This window comes from Apostichopus japonicus, chromosome 23 (assembly GCF_037975245.1).
Source record: "Apostichopus japonicus isolate 1M-3 chromosome 23, ASM3797524v1, whole genome shotgun sequence".
In the NCBI taxonomy this organism is placed as follows: domain Eukaryota; kingdom Metazoa; phylum Echinodermata; class Holothuroidea; order Aspidochirotida; family Stichopodidae; genus Apostichopus; species Apostichopus japonicus.
Window position 1 is genome coordinate 8,412,852 of NC_092583.1, and position 17,502 is coordinate 8,430,353.

At 37.0% G+C, this 17,502-nt stretch overlaps 1 protein-coding gene across 2 annotated transcripts in view; it reads right to left on the reverse strand.

Moving 5' to 3' along the window:
• Positions 1–6,583: 6,583 nt before the first annotated feature.
• The window catches only part of LOC139964544 (Krueppel-like factor 6), an 81,383-nt gene continuing 70,464 nt past the window's right edge, over positions 6,584–17,502 (reverse strand). For both annotated transcript variants that reach the window (XM_071966186.1, XM_071966184.1), the window contains exon 3: positions 6,584–16,861. In XM_071966186.1, the coding sequence (XP_071822287.1) occupies positions 16,686–16,861 (176 nt within the window). In that variant the 3' untranslated portion in view covers positions 6,584–16,685. The remainder of the gene's footprint in view (positions 16,862–17,502) is intronic.

Consider the following 17,502-nt stretch of genomic DNA (forward strand, 5'->3'; position numbering starts at 1 on the left):
CAATACTGTCCTGCACTGACAGTCTCACGAGAAACATAATTCTCTAAACGATAACATCAGTACAGTGTTTTAGTCTATTGAAGCAGATATAGTGTCCTGCTTCTCACTGCAGTACAGTGGCTTACTAGGGACATAGGAAAGACAACAAAAATTGAGATAAAAAGACAAAAAACTTTGACTTTTTAAGTCAAATTTTTGTGATAAAAAGTCAAACAAAAATTTGAGATAAAAAGTCTAACTTTATGAGAAAAAAAGTCAACCTTTTGAGATTAAAAGTCAAATGTCCCCCCCCCCCTCTATGTCTCTACAAAGCTACCGTACTCCAGCTACAGGTTCCCTGTGTATGTAATTTGTTTACAAATTCCTGGGAAGTACCCTCTGCCATCCAGGTCTTCCCTATTAGCTCTCCTGGTTCGCCATAATTCCTGTGAATTCTATTTTTTTTCACACAGGGATTGAACTTGACGACAACGACGCACCTGGTAATTGCCATAGCGACTAGAGGTGTAAACATACAGGATGCTGGTAGTCTTTTTGAACTCGATCCAAAAAAAAAAAAACAGGGTTTGCATGCATGTGATCAAAACACACAGCTTGCAATACAGACTGTAACGATGCCTCTGGCTATTTCTGGGGACGTGTTTCATAGTGGGATATATGAGGATGGGTAGAGGTGATGCTAAATGATGAAATGGACTACACACTGTTTCTCTATACATGTATATACATCGTAATTTAACCAACAGGCTTACAGGTTTAATTTTACATTGGAACATTTTCTGTAAACTTTGACATTTTGGCCATTGCTGATATGTTGTTCAGCAAGGTTCTCATAAATAAGGTCCCCACGTACGTATATAAGTGTGTACTAAATGCATCCGAGCTTATTTGGAGCTTTTTGGTGTTCGAGAACATCTTTGACTTCTACGATAACATTGTGATGTTGTTTTCTGGAGCTATGGACAACTTTTGAAATGATTTTCAGACTGTGAAGTCTGTTGATTTCAAGTGACTTTTGACCTCTGCAGACGTAAACCCCTCACCAAGAATAATATTGTAGTGTAAACAGGGTAATATCTTATTACCAGAACGAGCTGACCCTGAATGGTCTTACCGACCCCCATCCCCCATCCCGGAAAAATGAGCACTGCTGTGCTGCACTAAATTATGTAACTGGGCGATATAAGTTAACAATAAAACGAACATTATGTCATACTGGCCCCACACAATTAAACAGTGTAGTACTGTAGTAAATCCTGTTGCACATTTTTGGCTACACAAGCATAGTGTAGTGAACTGTATGCACATGTCACACTGTCCCCACACATATAAGTAGTGCAGTATACTGCAGTAAATCTGTTGCACCTTTGTGGATACACGAGTATAGTGTAGCGAACTGTATGCATATGTCACACTGTCCCCACACAAATGATCTTCTTGTTTGTACGTCGCTTTTCTAACATTGATGTGTGATATGTCCAGGCGCGTAGCCAAGGGAGGGGGGGCGAAGGGGGCAGTCTTCCCCCCTGGAGCATATTTGTTTTGTACGTTTTTATGCTATCGCTAGTAATTTCAAATAGAAAATGCTTAGATGCAACTTGCAAAGGCCTGGGAAGTGCCATTTCCAGCAATCTGGGAGGCATTTTCGGCCAAATTTTTTGTGTACGCTCCACGCCAACTCATGGTGGGCGCTATACGCCTAGATAAATTCCAATGCCGAATCTATGGTTCTGATAATTTGCCTACAGGTTAGCCCCTCCCATGACAAATTCCTCACTACGCGCCTGGATATGTCATGGGTAGTAAGATCTGTATGCTGATCGAGGGTTTCATACGGCACAGAGCATTGGTTATCATCGTGCAGCGTGTGTGTTGGCCGTAACTACATCTATACTCGTCCCACATTGTATAGTGTTTTATAACCCTGTCTCAGTACTATTTGTACCATGCATCACCTGCTGTTTCTCTTAACATTGACTTTCTATTATTGGTGCAGGCATTGAGGAGTAAGTCAGACCCTGGGCTGTACCCCACCCTCACCCAACCCCCCCTCCTTCTCCTCTTAAGGGCAGTCCGTAATCACGATCATAGTGTAGCTGAGCGAGTTCTATGAATATTTTTGAGTACTTACAAAGATTGAGAGATTGTTGAACAATCCCGGTTGTAACATTAGTCCCTAACAATTTGGACTCTTTTGAGTCACAGACTAATATATTTTCCGGCCTCCAGCAGATTCTGCGACTTAAACTGTCTCAGTGAAATTTCTCTGGGAGAAATGTCAGCAATCTTTTCGTATCTTGTTTCACTTTGTTGATTGCGACTCGAACCACGACTGACAAGTATTTAGAGCTTCAGTTTGTTTATTACGTTTTGTTTATTCTTACAAGAAATCTGATTATGTATCACAATTTATCTCATTTCCTGCATTCATTTATATGAATTTATATTACAGATTCTATTTGCATCCTTTATCAGGCTTTTTTTTTGTCTTTATCAGTTGTCTGGAGACTTGTCATAGATGTGGACTTTAAGACCCCAGCTCATGGAATGATCAGCAGCTTAGGTCATTTACTTGTATTCAAATCAGTCCCAGTTATCAAAAGTAAATATCAATGCTCTGAATATCTCACATAGTTGAACATTGCACTTCTGACTTTTGATCAATTTTTATCAATGCACTTCACGATCATTATTGCCATAGCAACAATTATATCTGTACCGGGAATGAAGACCGTACAGCTCTTTTTATCTCGATGACGTATCAAGTTTCCCGATGACTAATAATCGTCTAGACTTGTATCATGCACAATTTTCGTGGTAACGCTTAATATTCTGTTCAATTTCAAATGGATACATTCAAGTCCATCTTGGTATTCAGGTCCTGTGCATGAGTGATACTGTTGAAACCATGGAAACAGCCTTGCCATTGCCAATTCATGTGATTGTCTATTGGTAACAAAGACTGGATTAAATTAGTCACATCTCGAAAGAAATTGTTTCTTTTCAAAGATGTTTGGAGTGAAAATTGTCAAATTTATGCTTCGGACACTTCCAGCAATTAAAGTGATAAAATGATTTATCCAAAGATGTTTGCTGATGACTTAAGAAAAAGGATAACCTGTCGTCCAAATTCAAAGGAGGTGGGGAGGGTGGAAGGCGAGGGGTTGGGTAGGGTGAGCACTTTTCTTTCCAATGCAATGCATTATGGGACTAGTTGATACATCCATTGACGAAAAATATCTTCAGATTTGGACGCAAAACATTTTCAGTTTTAATTGCGCAACTGGATGGGATAGAAAAAGTAGAAGACATACAGAAAATATACAGGAATAAAAATAGAAGAACATCAATTTTTTTTTTTTCTGGCAAAAGCTTATATTTGCTTCATACAAGTAGCTTGCATTACAATGTACATGTACACCTGATACAATGATAACGGTTGACTTTGCAGTGCGTTGATAAATTCACGAGTTGGAAACTATTTCAAGATTGTTTTCAATTACCTTCATAGTTCAGTTAATACATACTGCACATAATTGTGGGGGTTTGCTTTTCCCCCCCCACATCCAATCTGCTATATTTGATAACTTTCACAAATTGAAAAAAAAAACTATATATACCCTTTATGTGTTTACACTAAACTAACTGTAGATTAGTAGCGGGACAAATAAATACAAGTGTAAGCTGATATATACATATAATATGGCATGTAAACATAATATATTAGTTATCCATAACAAAAAATGAGATTGTAATCAAAATTAAAAAGAGAAACTTAAAAAACAAACAAAAAAGTAACCAGTAAAAAAACTGGCCAGTTTTGTATTACGAATGAAAGATCAATGATGCTAAGTAAATTTAGAGAGACTGGTTTTGGAAGACAAAATGATATAAGGATTGAAGTCGGGGGTGTACGGTTAGAGGGTCACTTAGAAGAGAGCCAAAACATCCAGCCCTCCATCTCCCCCCCACCCCACCACCACTCCCCCCCTATTCACCATCCCCTCGATCCTCTGCGACAATGTGGATGAGAAATGATCTCAGACAACATCCACACTTCTACAGTTACCTTTCTCTCTCTTGCCCCTGGTCCTCCTCTGATCAGTTCAGACTAGTACCCACAAGTCCTCGAACTTTCGCACTAACAATACCCAAAATATCCCAATGCCTTTTGTCCTTACACCCAGCCCCCACAACCACCCTGCCCCACAACCTCCTCCAGCACAATTTATTAAGTTCATCCCACAAATCTACCTTTTAATTGATGACCAACAAATGTATGTTTCGAGAAGACCAACATTTACCCTACCGAGGACTCAAAATGGCTTAAAACCAACTCGTTCTTTAACTCACAACCGGTTGTATAAAACAATAGTTAGGTAAGGTACAGAGAAAACTCCGCACGTCCCAAAAACCTTCCCTCAAAAATCTGCCCCGTTTTCATGCCTCGCTGACGATGTCACCCGCGACTAACCTGATTTTGTTTCTGCATGTCAGGATTCTGGAGATCGGTGCTGTTTGCATTTTTACGAGAGACAATAACTGCCTGTCTGAGTGACGTTTTACATCGCACAAGTGATTACTCTAATGCCAGCGACGACCGTGGTTACGATGGTAAATCTAATAGCCGTGCATTAAAATTTCACCAAACACATCAAACGAGAGGCAAACTACAAAACAAAACCACGGCATCAAAAGGAATTCAATTATCCTATGCCATTTGGAACTTCACAGATGAGACTTGGGATCGACTATAACACAGACTACTAGAAAGAGGGTTTGACTGCCCAGTAATTTTCGAACAACGGCAACGAGCATTCGATATGCAAATTGAGTTTTCCTTCTTTCGTTCTTTTGCACTTTTTGACTGCAAAATTTCCCTTCCATAACTTCCTTTTACACATTTTGGTTTCAATTTCCTTTTCAAAAGAATGTTTGATTGAAAACAAGCTGCAAATTTATATACACCGTACGAACAAGCGACCCTTGTTAATGTAAACATTACACAGAGTAACGTATTCATTCGGATTGTAATACAGATATGGGAAATGCCTGGGGCCCTAGCTTTTGCAACGGCCATTCTCATTCATCATATGTGCATCAGCAGCTCACACATACACACACACTCCCCAGGGTTCCAAAACAAACCAAAATATTATTGACCAATCAGTAAAGCAGGCAAAATGATTATAGTAACTAGCAGATGACATTGTGCAACTTCTAGTCACATGCACACCACTGTTTGCCATAAAACATTGGCATATTTGAAATATGCATGGATTGATGCCTTATCATTTTGCAAGTTTGTATTCCCATTCCAATATAACCCAGGGGTCTGCTTTCCTTTCAACATTAATTTGGAACCTCAACAGGTTATTTACATCTCCATTGTTAAAGTAATATGAACGGATTTTTATTCCTCATTTTTATTATGTATTATACTTTTGTATTATACATTTTATTATGTATGAAAGAAAAACAGACTGTGCAATAATTTTTGGCCAGTCAAATTCGATCAACATGAAGATTACAAGGTAGTAGTAGTTTCCTTTTCTCCACGGTTATTTGAATCAGCAGGAATCTCAACGTTATGGACTTGCACCTACTTTATATATGACCCTGGGGCAAGTGATTTCTGGCTGAGCATTATACTCGAGATTGCAGAGTAAACAACCCAAACCGTGGGAAACACATCTCTGCTTGCCATAGAGATGTTACAGGCAGGATTCATGAAAAATAAAAAAATGTGAATATAACATTACCAGAATTGATAACTACTCGTGGGTTAAGAGCTAGGGTGCCAGAGCTAATAAAACTTGGCCTTCCATTCTCTCGACATTCTCAAATCTCCTTCAAAAACAACCGATATAACAAGTCGAAGGCTCGATTTCATTCGATAGAAGTTCACTTCCAGATAAGGTATCATTAAGTGCCCATTGGTTAAGGTATGTCAATATATACTAGCAATGCAAAATCTTACATAAATAGCCATGTACTACTGATGGACAACCTACATGTTAGTCGTATTCTAGATATTACACCGTGAAGAGTGTATCTTGTAACTACTAAGATATATGGATGATCAGAAATGTATCCATCTACCTTTCCCTCCCTCCTCCCTCCTCCACACGCCCCCCCCCCCACAATGCCTTCATTAGCAGGAACGACATCGAGAAATTTGGAAATACACCGTGTTGGTTTGGAAAAGTTCATCTTTGTAACCTCCTCATGTTCGTGATTCACACTTTTGTTCCACATTTTTTGAGCAAATTTCTGTCCATGTTTTATTACAACTCAACCCCCCCCACCCTTCTTTCTTCATTGCATGCCACTCACCCCCCCCTCTCCCTTTTCTCAAATGACCCTCTTCAAAAACATCATGAACAAAAGACATGACTTCATGAAACAAATGACAGACCGACATCATTCCCAACCATCCGTACTATTACTTGTATTGTGTGGGTTTGGCAAGATTTAACTAAATTACTGGTCGATACCGTGACGAAGAAAGTGTTCCTCTTTCCCCTACCATATGTGCTTTCAAACCTCTCCTGCATCATTAAAATCAATACAACAATAGTAGTTCATTGTTCAATGTTGCTTTTTAATTCCACAACAGACAATTACAGCCAACAAAGAGGCAATGAGTCACTGATCTGAACCATGTAATTATCGACAGCAGGAGGATAACCCACTGTAGAATGTAGACGTTGTCAAAATAATCTGTTTTTCTGTCAAAATAATTTCGTTTTTCTCAACGATCCATGATGCTTTAAAGAGGGACAAGTACAAACTGTCAATCTCTTATTCAAAAAAGATAACAAAAATTGGATAAAAGTGTACATTTTGAGATATCGTCTGGGAGTTTTCAACTCCTTGGTCTGTTTAAAATGCTGACCATAATTTAGCATATTTAGAATACAAAAAGTACAGTTAAAGCATACTTCTACAATGGATAAAGTATTTGTTACAACATATATAAAACAATACTTTTCGTATATTTGTATAAAAAATTAATAAAACAAAAGGGAAAAAAAAATAGTTTTGCTAACTTTGCAAATAAAAGAATGTAATATCTCAGCCTCGGGATAAATAAAGCCAAAAAAAAAAAATTCATTAATGCCATTCGGAGTGTTTTACAATTTTTTTTTTACTTTTTAAATTTTTTACTTTTATAATGTAAACAGAAGAAATGTTCAGAGAAGCTTGATGGGACCATTGAAAAAACTAAATTTTTAATAATTATTAGTATTATTATCATCATTATTTTGAAAGGCCTCTTAAACAGACAAACTGGAGAACTCTTCTGAAAAGTGAAAAACTGTTGGTATGACCCTTGAACCCTAACAGTATGTAGGTTTCAAATTATTTAATAGTTTGTCTAACAAAACCCATAGCTGAGCAGTACAAATATCATGCACCACCCCAAAATCCAAAAAATTCCAGAAGGGGATTTTTATTTTTTTTCTCCTGCAGTTTTGTTTTTCTCTGATAGAACTCATAGGAGGGGTGAGGGAGGGGTCAGTGGGTTTGGAGAGCAAAATTGGGGGCCGGTAGTGAGACTGACAACCACAGAACAATATAGTCACAATAATCACTTTGCAACATAGACTGCCGTCCTCAAAAATCTTCTTCCATATGTATTTTTAAACAGAACACAAACTTGTAAACCAATTTCGTCATCAAAGCTATTATATTCTACTCTTGCATCTCTCACACTAAACAACCTTCCCAAATTTTGTTCCCTTTTTTATACTTTTCATAAAAAATATCCAATCCAGAAACGACTTTTATTTACGATACACAACCATAATTTTTTTCCCCCGTTCTTTTCTTAATTATAACACTTCCTCCCTTCCTTTCATGCTGAATGACAGACCTAATTTTCACAATTGACTCTTACTGCATGCAGCAGAGACAGACCTATTTTATTAATAAATGGATCCCCCCCCCAACCTTCTTCTATTTTTTGTAGCAAGAACTATAAACCTTCAGCAGCTGTTTCCTATCAAAAAAGAACAGATGTGTTCTCATCACTCTTTTCTAACATGTTGAACATGTAGACATTTTAAGCTGTTCATGCAGGGTTGTCTATATATGAAATATTTTTCCTATCTGTCAGCTGAATTTTCTTATCTTTTCCATCATGTCTTCTATGAGTCATACTTCCATATAATTCCCAAATTCCAGGATCCAGGGTAAAGAGTGCAAAAACATGACTTTGTCAAAGGTTAAGAATTGCTAATGTTTTTTTAAGATTGAGTATTGTTTTCTTGTTTGATACTTCTTTCACTTTGTTTATTCCCTAGATCCTACTTCTTCTTCTTTTTCAGGGGGGTGGTGAGGGGTTGGGGGGGTGGGGTAGAGTATTCAAATATTTCACAATTCCATAACCGCATTACTTTTTTTAAATGTTTTGATATTTTTTTAAATGCTTTGATACGTGAAAACTACGAATTAAGTGTCATAATACATGTTGGTATGAGAATTGTAGGATATGATTATATTTTGAAAAAAATTAGATTAAAAAAAGTATAAAAACCTTTTTACAAAATGCTTCCAACTACCTTGAAACACTTTCACCACTGCTGTAAATTAACCCAGCATTAATTTGCATAAAAGAATTGGGAGAGAACAGAAGGTTAATGTTCTCTTCATTCATATATGTGTATGTGTATATATATATTTCAGTATACATACATACACACACATACAGTCTGTCTGTCAAATAGGCCAGCACATCTATACACGTTCTCGGGATGGAGGATGAAGTTCCATTTCCAACTGAGTAGAAATACATGATTAATTTAGTAATTGGTGGTAGGGAGCCAAGGCCTGTGTTATGTCACACATCTCCTAATGACTACTACCACACTAATGAGAAACCACAATTCAATTAGGGTTTTTTTCCCCCTGAACTTACTTCCAGGATGAGTTTTAAAGGACGTCCACTAGCTGCAGGAATTCCAGTGGGTTAAAATTTAAACTATTTCAAAATTGCCCCTTATTGACAGTTTTGAAATACTTGAAATAAGTTCAAAGGAACGTTTCATTTTGACATTCATGAAGAAGAAGTGAAATGGTACCCCCCAACTCCCCCCCCCTCCTCCACCGGGTGGAAGTGAGGGCAAGAGTGTCAACTAGATCACATGACAATGTTTGGCACATCTAGCATTTTTCTGAGGCTGACATACTAGCTAAGTATAGTTTCACTTTAAAGTTAGAGGATGTTTTCATTTTTTTTTATTTTCTGGGATATTAATGGTTTCGGTTTCCTTGAAAACCTAATTACATGTCAACAGTTTAAATCCAGATAGTTGCATTTGGTATTGGTCGTCTTGATAATTTATTAATTTCTAAATCATGAGGGAAAAAAACTCAAGAAGCACATGATTAAGGTTTGTCATTTCACTATGGTGTGTAAATGTAACTTTTAGTTCTAATTATTATTGAATATAAATGTATACATTTCTCGTGCATATTTGTATATATGTATAGATATTTCATACAAATATTCTACAAAGGACCAAAACACAAAAAACAATCACACATCTGGGGCAAAAGCTTAGAATGCTGTTTCTGTTTCTCGGTTTTCTCTCCCTCTCTCTATCTTTTGATGGAAGTTGTAAATTAAACTGAGCAAGACTCTGAAGAACCCGGTCTCAAAAAAATTTAACGAGCAGATGAGGGAGAGTTTATAGAGTTGCAGTGAATGATGAAAACCACTTCCGATTAAACCTGTGGCACACCAGAAATCTTATCGACGGAAAAGAAGGATTTCTTTCAGACGATGGTCTGAGAACGCGAAAAAAAAAGGTGGAGCGTTATTAACGAAGGGCACAAATTGTTAACGACCCGCTCCTCTGAACATCTCCTCTGTCATAACATTTAATAATAAACCTTCCTTTTAAATCAGTGACGAAGACCACACTCGAGTCTGTTCACTACAGGTTTTTCCACTAGGCAAACATTTATGTACACAAATACATATTGGTTTCAGGTATATATATATATATACATACATAATACATTAAGTGCATACAATTATATACTTTTCTCACATACAATTTCTGTTATAACTCTCTGTGCATATATACTATTACAATACTTTTTCTATCAATTATACAGGTCCCCCTTTTTTTCCTTCATTTTTTTTTGTCTCATTTTTTTTTTGTGGGTGGAGCTTTAAACTTTTTCTATTCATGACTAGGGTTTACAAGAAGCATCATCAACCAATATCTCTTTCCATTTTGGGGATTAATAATTTTCATTTTCAAACATTTCTCATCTTAAGCAACCAGTGTACATGTACATTATATAGACACATTATTCACGTTAAGTTTGTCATTTTTTTTTTTTTTTGGAGATAATTTTTTGCAAAGTACCCAATCATTGTAAGATTTCATGAATTACTCATTATTTATTTATATATATATTTATATATATATCACTTATTACTTTCTTTATAAAAGGACAAAACAAGATTTTCTGCAAACATGATGGTTAATACTGTGAAGGGTGACATTAAACAGACCAGATGCCTAACATTTATCAGGGCTTTATAAACCCTAGAATTTGTGAAACATTTTAGGGAAATGTCACCGATGATAGAAAGAATGAGAACCAAACCACCTTTATCCACCCACTACTCTCAACCCCAATCTCCTAACATCCAGCCCTGTTACCTTGTGAATATGACCTTGTAAGGTCAAATTATTATCACACTTTCTCTCCTGAATGGTAATCAAACAGAATGACTTATGTGATTTAAACATCATCTATTCTACCCATTATCCCATCCAACAGTTCCCCTTCCTCATCCTATCCCCCCATCCCCTCCCCCATCCCTCTTAATTGAAGCTCTAGTGAAGTACCTTTAAATACCCTTTGGTTTTGTCGAGGTGCTCAGTGCAAAGAGATTATCACATCCATGGGCTGCTATACGTACAGCATTATAAAGCGCACAGTTAATCAATTCTCGTTTGACAACGTCATTTAAAGATAAAGGGTACCAGCTGGCCCTTTCTCTTCCACCTCTATCGGCAGTGGCCAATTTTTGGGCACCCCCTTAGGATACTACAACTCAAGGGCCTACCCACTCCACCTCCCTCCTCCCACCTCCCTTACAAGCAGCAATTATTATGTTTCATTGTTTTTCAATTTGGAGATGGAGTATAGCAGTGTTGTAAAGGTTGTAGTCTCTCATCATCAGAGATCCCTGCCACCGCTTCCCCCCTAACCCCAAGTTGCCATGGCAATCAACCAACCAACCAATCAGATGTCAGATCTCTCTGAGATTTTCTGGCTAGCTTCTCCTCCTCTATCACACCACCTTCACCGATTCCAACCAAAAAAATAAACTTATTTCCCTCTCCCTACTCCAGAACCAAGGCTCCAAAACCTCCCAGAAAATCTTGTTTTGTCCTGTTATATATACTATTTTTTTTTTTTTTTTAATAGCAACGCTACAATAATAACATCTAAACAGCTACACGCTAAAACTGCTATACTAAGGTTACGATGATACGCTTTAAACATCACGGATAGGTCCCTGCTGCTGGTTTGCAATACAAAGTATGATTATTTCTTCAGATACTTTTTTTTTTGGTACACTCCGGCATTTTTTAAGGTGCGGCACACGCCATCATTGTGAGCACTGCGGCAGGAACGCGCTACCGATATTATTATTACTACTACTTCTACTACTACAGCTACCGAACTACAGATATTATAACCTCTTCTACCGCGGCGTTGCCCCTTTTCGAGTCGAGTCACATGACATTTATAGCACCATGTTACCCGTATAAAACAAAATTCAAAATGAGACTAAAACATACCAAATGAAAATGTCATTAGAAAAATTCTGCAGCCCATTTATAGAAATTGCTTGCTAATAAGTAATAATAGTAATCATAATAATAATAATAAGAGTTTCTAATGATAAAAAGAGCTGTTTGGCTATCGTTTTCTTGTTTTCATGAGGAAAACACCAGTCCTCAAATAATTAATGAAAGTTTACTGGGTCTGGGAGGTGTTTCAATGATTTCGTTTTTTTGTTTTGTTTTCTTCAAATTTTATTTTTCTCTCTTTTTTGTTTTTCAAACATATGAAAGAAATCACATTATAAAAAAGTAATATCTAAATTGTTTGCGTTACAAAGTTGCTATTTTTTACTGAGCACTACGAATAATTCTCATTCACTTGCTACGACTAACACTGAAATTGCGATTAACATACAATAATTCTACACATTGATACACATATTGAGGGCAGCACACATGATTTGGTAGCCTCCGTTAAGCCTGCCAATAACATTGTCTATGAATTTACGAGTTTCCTTGGCAAAAAACATCCTAGTCATTCATTTACACCAACTTACTCAACCACCACTACTGTCATTTCCAAGCACTTTGATATTCAAAGCAGTTTCCTTATTTACAAGTGACAACAGAAAAACAATTTACTTTGGAAGTGAAATCTTTTCTGCACGAGTGACAAGTTTTAACTTCAAATATTGACAATCAAAGGTTAGATAGACAACAATTCACTTCCCCGTTCAAAATGTGGATTCACTTTGGGTAAATAATAACTTTCCAGTAAATTACATTAAGTTTAATTTTTAAAAGTGTGGAGGCCCCCCAAAAGAGACTTTTCATCCGTCCAAATTTGTTTGGGTCTCTCACCGTATTCTTCAAAGGGTTGCAAGATTGGCATGTAAAAGAGATGTGCTATCGGGTATGGTGGTATGCAGTATTATTACCAAGCGATATCGAGAATGAATCGGTTTTGAGAGCAATAAAAAAAATATTTAAAACAAAAATACTTCCCACGACGCTCCGTGGCATGTTGGAATATCTCTTCAAAAACTAAGTGACTCTGTGAAAGGTTAGCAAGAATTGTGACGGATCTGAGAGCCGCAAGATCTCGAGTAAAATCACTCACACTGATAGAGCAAACAGAAATTCTCCCAACTCTGGGGCCAGCATTAAAAGACGATAAATGATTCCCTAAGGGAAGTATGAAACGGAACCGTTCTCGTTGAACTAAGGCCAGGCATTTACATGATACGGATCAGACCCCACACTTCAGAATGTGGGTTCTTATCCCCCCGTTTAACACTGCAAAATGGTTTCAGCGAAAGTTAAACACTGTGCTTACGGTATCTAAATGAGTAAAAGGGGCCTTAGCTTCTTTTTGATTGAGATTCTAAGGAATAAGAGAGTTATGGGGATATGTGCTTGGTTAACAATATGCAGAGATAAGTCCATTCCACAAGGTAGTTTCCATCCAATGCATCATGGACAAAAAGCAGTACGTAAAGTCAAAGTTAGGAGAACTAAACAACTAACCCACCACCATAGACGACAGACATGTCACATACAAACAATGTCAGATTGTCTTATGATGTTCACACCTTGATATTAATCGAAAGAAATGTTTTGGGATTAAAACTTGCCATATCGACTAATCCATTATACATACTATGCACATCGGACAGGATACGGAACTGTAGATAATAGAGTGTGTAAGTTGTGTAAAGACAGTCGTCACTGGACATGTACTTTTAGAGTGTTACTCAGACCTTCATACCAAAGATGTTTTTTTTCTTCTTCTAGGTAAGTGCTATCCACTATTTCCTATTTCGCTTTCTGAAATCTACAACAGAACTTTACAACATGAAAGACTTATTTTTTCCCCTTCTAAATTGTTTGTGATCCACCCTAGGAAAGGAAAAGAGGTTCAAATTCCTAACACAGTATCCTAACACAGTATTTCTGATTGTTTACAACAACAAATTTGTTTTTGACTGAATTTACTTTAAAAAAGAAAAAAAAACATTTGCTCTTTGAAAAAGTAAGAATGAAACCACCGAAAACCCTTTAAAAAGATATGAAGATTAATTATGCCAACGTGGGGTAAAGGTTCTTACAAAAACCTGAAGCTTGGTTTTTCGGCTATATGAAAAGATACCAAGGCATATACTGTCCCTTAGCAAGGTGTAATAAACCTGAACTTGGAATAGCATGAGATGGAAGCCTCATCAGACCGAAGTGCTCTCAGTAAAACATCAACAAAACCCACCAACCAACAACCTGTATTTGAAGAAATTCACCCCAGCAATGCATTAGATCTATAATCTCCACATTTTTTTATGTTTGCCTCTCTCTTATTAATTTATTCAACCTTTGCAATATACCAGTGCATGCATGACACATATAGCACATTTATATAATACAACAACCACAGGGTGCCCATTATTCAGATTTTTGTCAACCCTTTTTTTCCGTCTCTTCTTCCCTATTTTTTTTTATAAACTCCATTTTCAAACAGAGGAGCGTGTTTTACAGCAGCAGACTGCCGCATCGGAGAAAACTGGCTAGTCGAATTGCAAATGTCGAAATTTACGGCAGCAAAACCGGCCGGCTGGCAACCACTTAATTAGCATCTTTGACGAACAACCTCGGCGAGAGCACTTCCTGACAGTCTTATCTGGGAGTTTAATTTTAACATTTGGAAGTTAAAATTCAAGGACGAGATTAATCAACCGTTTGTGATCGAACCGAAAGGGCTTGCTCTGACAAACACTGACTCAAACAACATCAACAACAATATGGTGGCCAATTTAGTTCTTCAGTGTGCATCGAATCAATGATCAGTGAATTGATGAGTAAAATGGGAAGGCCAGAGCCTTTACACAAAATCTATGAATATTTGGAGCTTTACCTGATACAAGATTTGTACATTCTTTGTATTATTTTATGGCTAATATACCCCGACATGGATCACTATGCTACAATTGTATGAATCGGCTATTTATTATCGAAAGCTTTAAATGGATTTTTAAAAAAAAAACAGATTGTAATCTTCATTATTGGAAAAATAAGGAAAAAGCTTTTTTAAGGACGTGAATATTTTGAAGAAAAAAAAAAAAAAAAATCAATTTTTGCTTTTCATGACTGATGACAATATTGAAGTGAGAGACGTACTGGGCTTAGGTTTTTCTTAAGTAGTTTCAATGTACAAACTTCGGAGAGCAAAAAAATCTCTCGAATCCCCATCTCCAAAGGATCGGGTAAATCACAGGTTAAATGCAAGGTGCGTTTATTTGTTTTACTTTTTTTTTTCTTCTTATAGGCAAGAGCAATTGTCTTAATAATTTTCTACCGGCGGTTGAATACATTTAATACAGCGTAATTCCAGTATTAATGTAATTAATCACAGCTCTCTCTCCCTGTATGTAATACTACCCTCATATGATTACCATGCATCTATGCTGTTATTGTAAAAGTAAAAAATACTTGGTGTTTGTCTCATCAAGAGTGGTTTTTTTTTTGTAGGCAATCTGGATATCAATCTTCATCACTTAAATTTACAACCATTTTATTCTGTTCTTCATACAAATTGCATTTATTCATTTACTCATTTCAAACGGGATGTACACCGTTTCTTGTTAAGATTTTAAAAGGATATCATCGCATTTACAAATTAATCCTCAGATAGAGGTTATAAACCACACGTACGTACATGAGCCTCTACCACTGTTGGTGACGACAAAGAACGCCACGTTCGACTTTCCCCTCAATAGTACCACAAGACCGCTGAGATGACACAAGACCATCACTTTAAGAATCGAGTCTTCCACCCACTTGATGGGATCTGCTTCCCACGACGCAATATCTGCTTTGACAAGGAATCAGGATCGTCGCCCGCGTCTTCTCGGCTGTCGACTGTTTCGCTCCATAGTGGTGGTTTAATGACATCGCCCGGTACGATTCGGTTACGATGGATATATGTGACTTTTCAACACTGTTAACTACATGATAACTCGTCGCTCTTTTACGTACCATAAAAACCAGGTACATTCCCACACCAGATCCCACAGGTTTTATTATGCATTTTCCCCTTTTCTTTTACTTTTTACTTTAAGTGCTGCTTTAAAATCTCAACTTTTTACCCACTTGCTCTGTGCTCATCCCAACAACCTATTTAACTCTGCAGAAAATGGTCACCCATGCTGAGAGCTGCTGACACCCATCACCATACCGTGGAAAGGAAACCTATCCAATTTATCATCCAACACTACAAAAACCTTTTGACCTGAAAAAGCACTCTCTTTAAAAAACTTTGGGGGGGTGGGGAGAAATTTTCTGTATTTGAAAATCTCTTCAAATCACAGTTACCCAGGTTTCAGCTAACCGGAATTTAGGACCTAAGAACACGAAATGATACCGAAATGATAAAGCAGGGTTGGAGGAGGACACAATCTCCAAGCATCCCATTATAAGCAAAAATGTGCAAAATTTATCTGTTTTTTTCTATAATAATAATATAAAAAAAAATTACAAGTTATCAGAATTTCTACTCTTCCCCCAACCCCCCCCAACCCCCCCTCCCCAGCCTCTTTTTCCTCCTCCATTGACAAGGCCACGTTGAGCCAACCTCATCACGATTCAAGGCAAAAGTATGATGAATTCGGTTCAAACTTTCCAAAACTAAGAAACAAGGGTGACAACAAAGCTTCATCATAACCCCTTAGTCCTCACATCTACTAACTGAGAGTAGATGAAAGAAAATTCAAAAAAAAAAAAAAGGGAAAAAATTTATCTACTGTAAAACTCGCATAAAATGAAACATTTTTTGAGCATATATTGACGATGCAAACAAAGACTAAGTTTCCTTAAAAATCAAAGATGTCGCTTCATGTGTAGCGCGAGGTGATCTGATCTTGAAAAGCACCTGTCGCAATGATTGCACTTAAATGGCTTGGCTCCCGTATGTTTCCGATAGTGCCTGGTTAACTCGTCCGAACGGGCGAACCTCCATTCACAACCTTGCCAATTACATTTATACGGTTTCTCTCCTGCAAAAGAGGAAAAAGAAAAAAGAAAATATAATTAATTATGCCGAAAACCAAGCACATTGTTTTTACACACATTCATTTTTGATTCAAGAATATTGAAAAAGAGTTGAAAAGACACGAAGAGCCAATTAATCGGAAAATTCCAAAGCCAATCCGCGACTCTGATGCGATTGGTTAATCTCAGTAGCCAACCAGTAACTCTAACCTATAACCAACTCTCCTAAGACAAGCTCACCGAACGGTTAAAGTAAAACCTGGAATCTCTTTTTCCCTTTTTTTTTCAGTTTTGAAGCTTTCTAGAACGAGTCTGATTAGCCGTTTTCTGTAGATGATATATTTAGAAAGCCTGTAAGATCTCTGCAATATTTCGTGAATATCTGTCCTCCCAAGTGAGAGAGATACAATCCTTTCATTTGTTGTTCAAAATTCATCAATTTATACTACCAGAGATTTGAATTTTCTTTGTCGATGCAAAAACTTGCTTTCCTAACTTTTGTCAAGATTCTGTTTGTATCACTTTTATTCACTTGATTTAACTAATTTTGCCTTCTCTGCTGTATTGCTGATAAATTGAACATATATCTATATAAATATATTCCTTTTTCTTTTTGTCCTTTTTGGCCTTCCATAGCCATGACAAA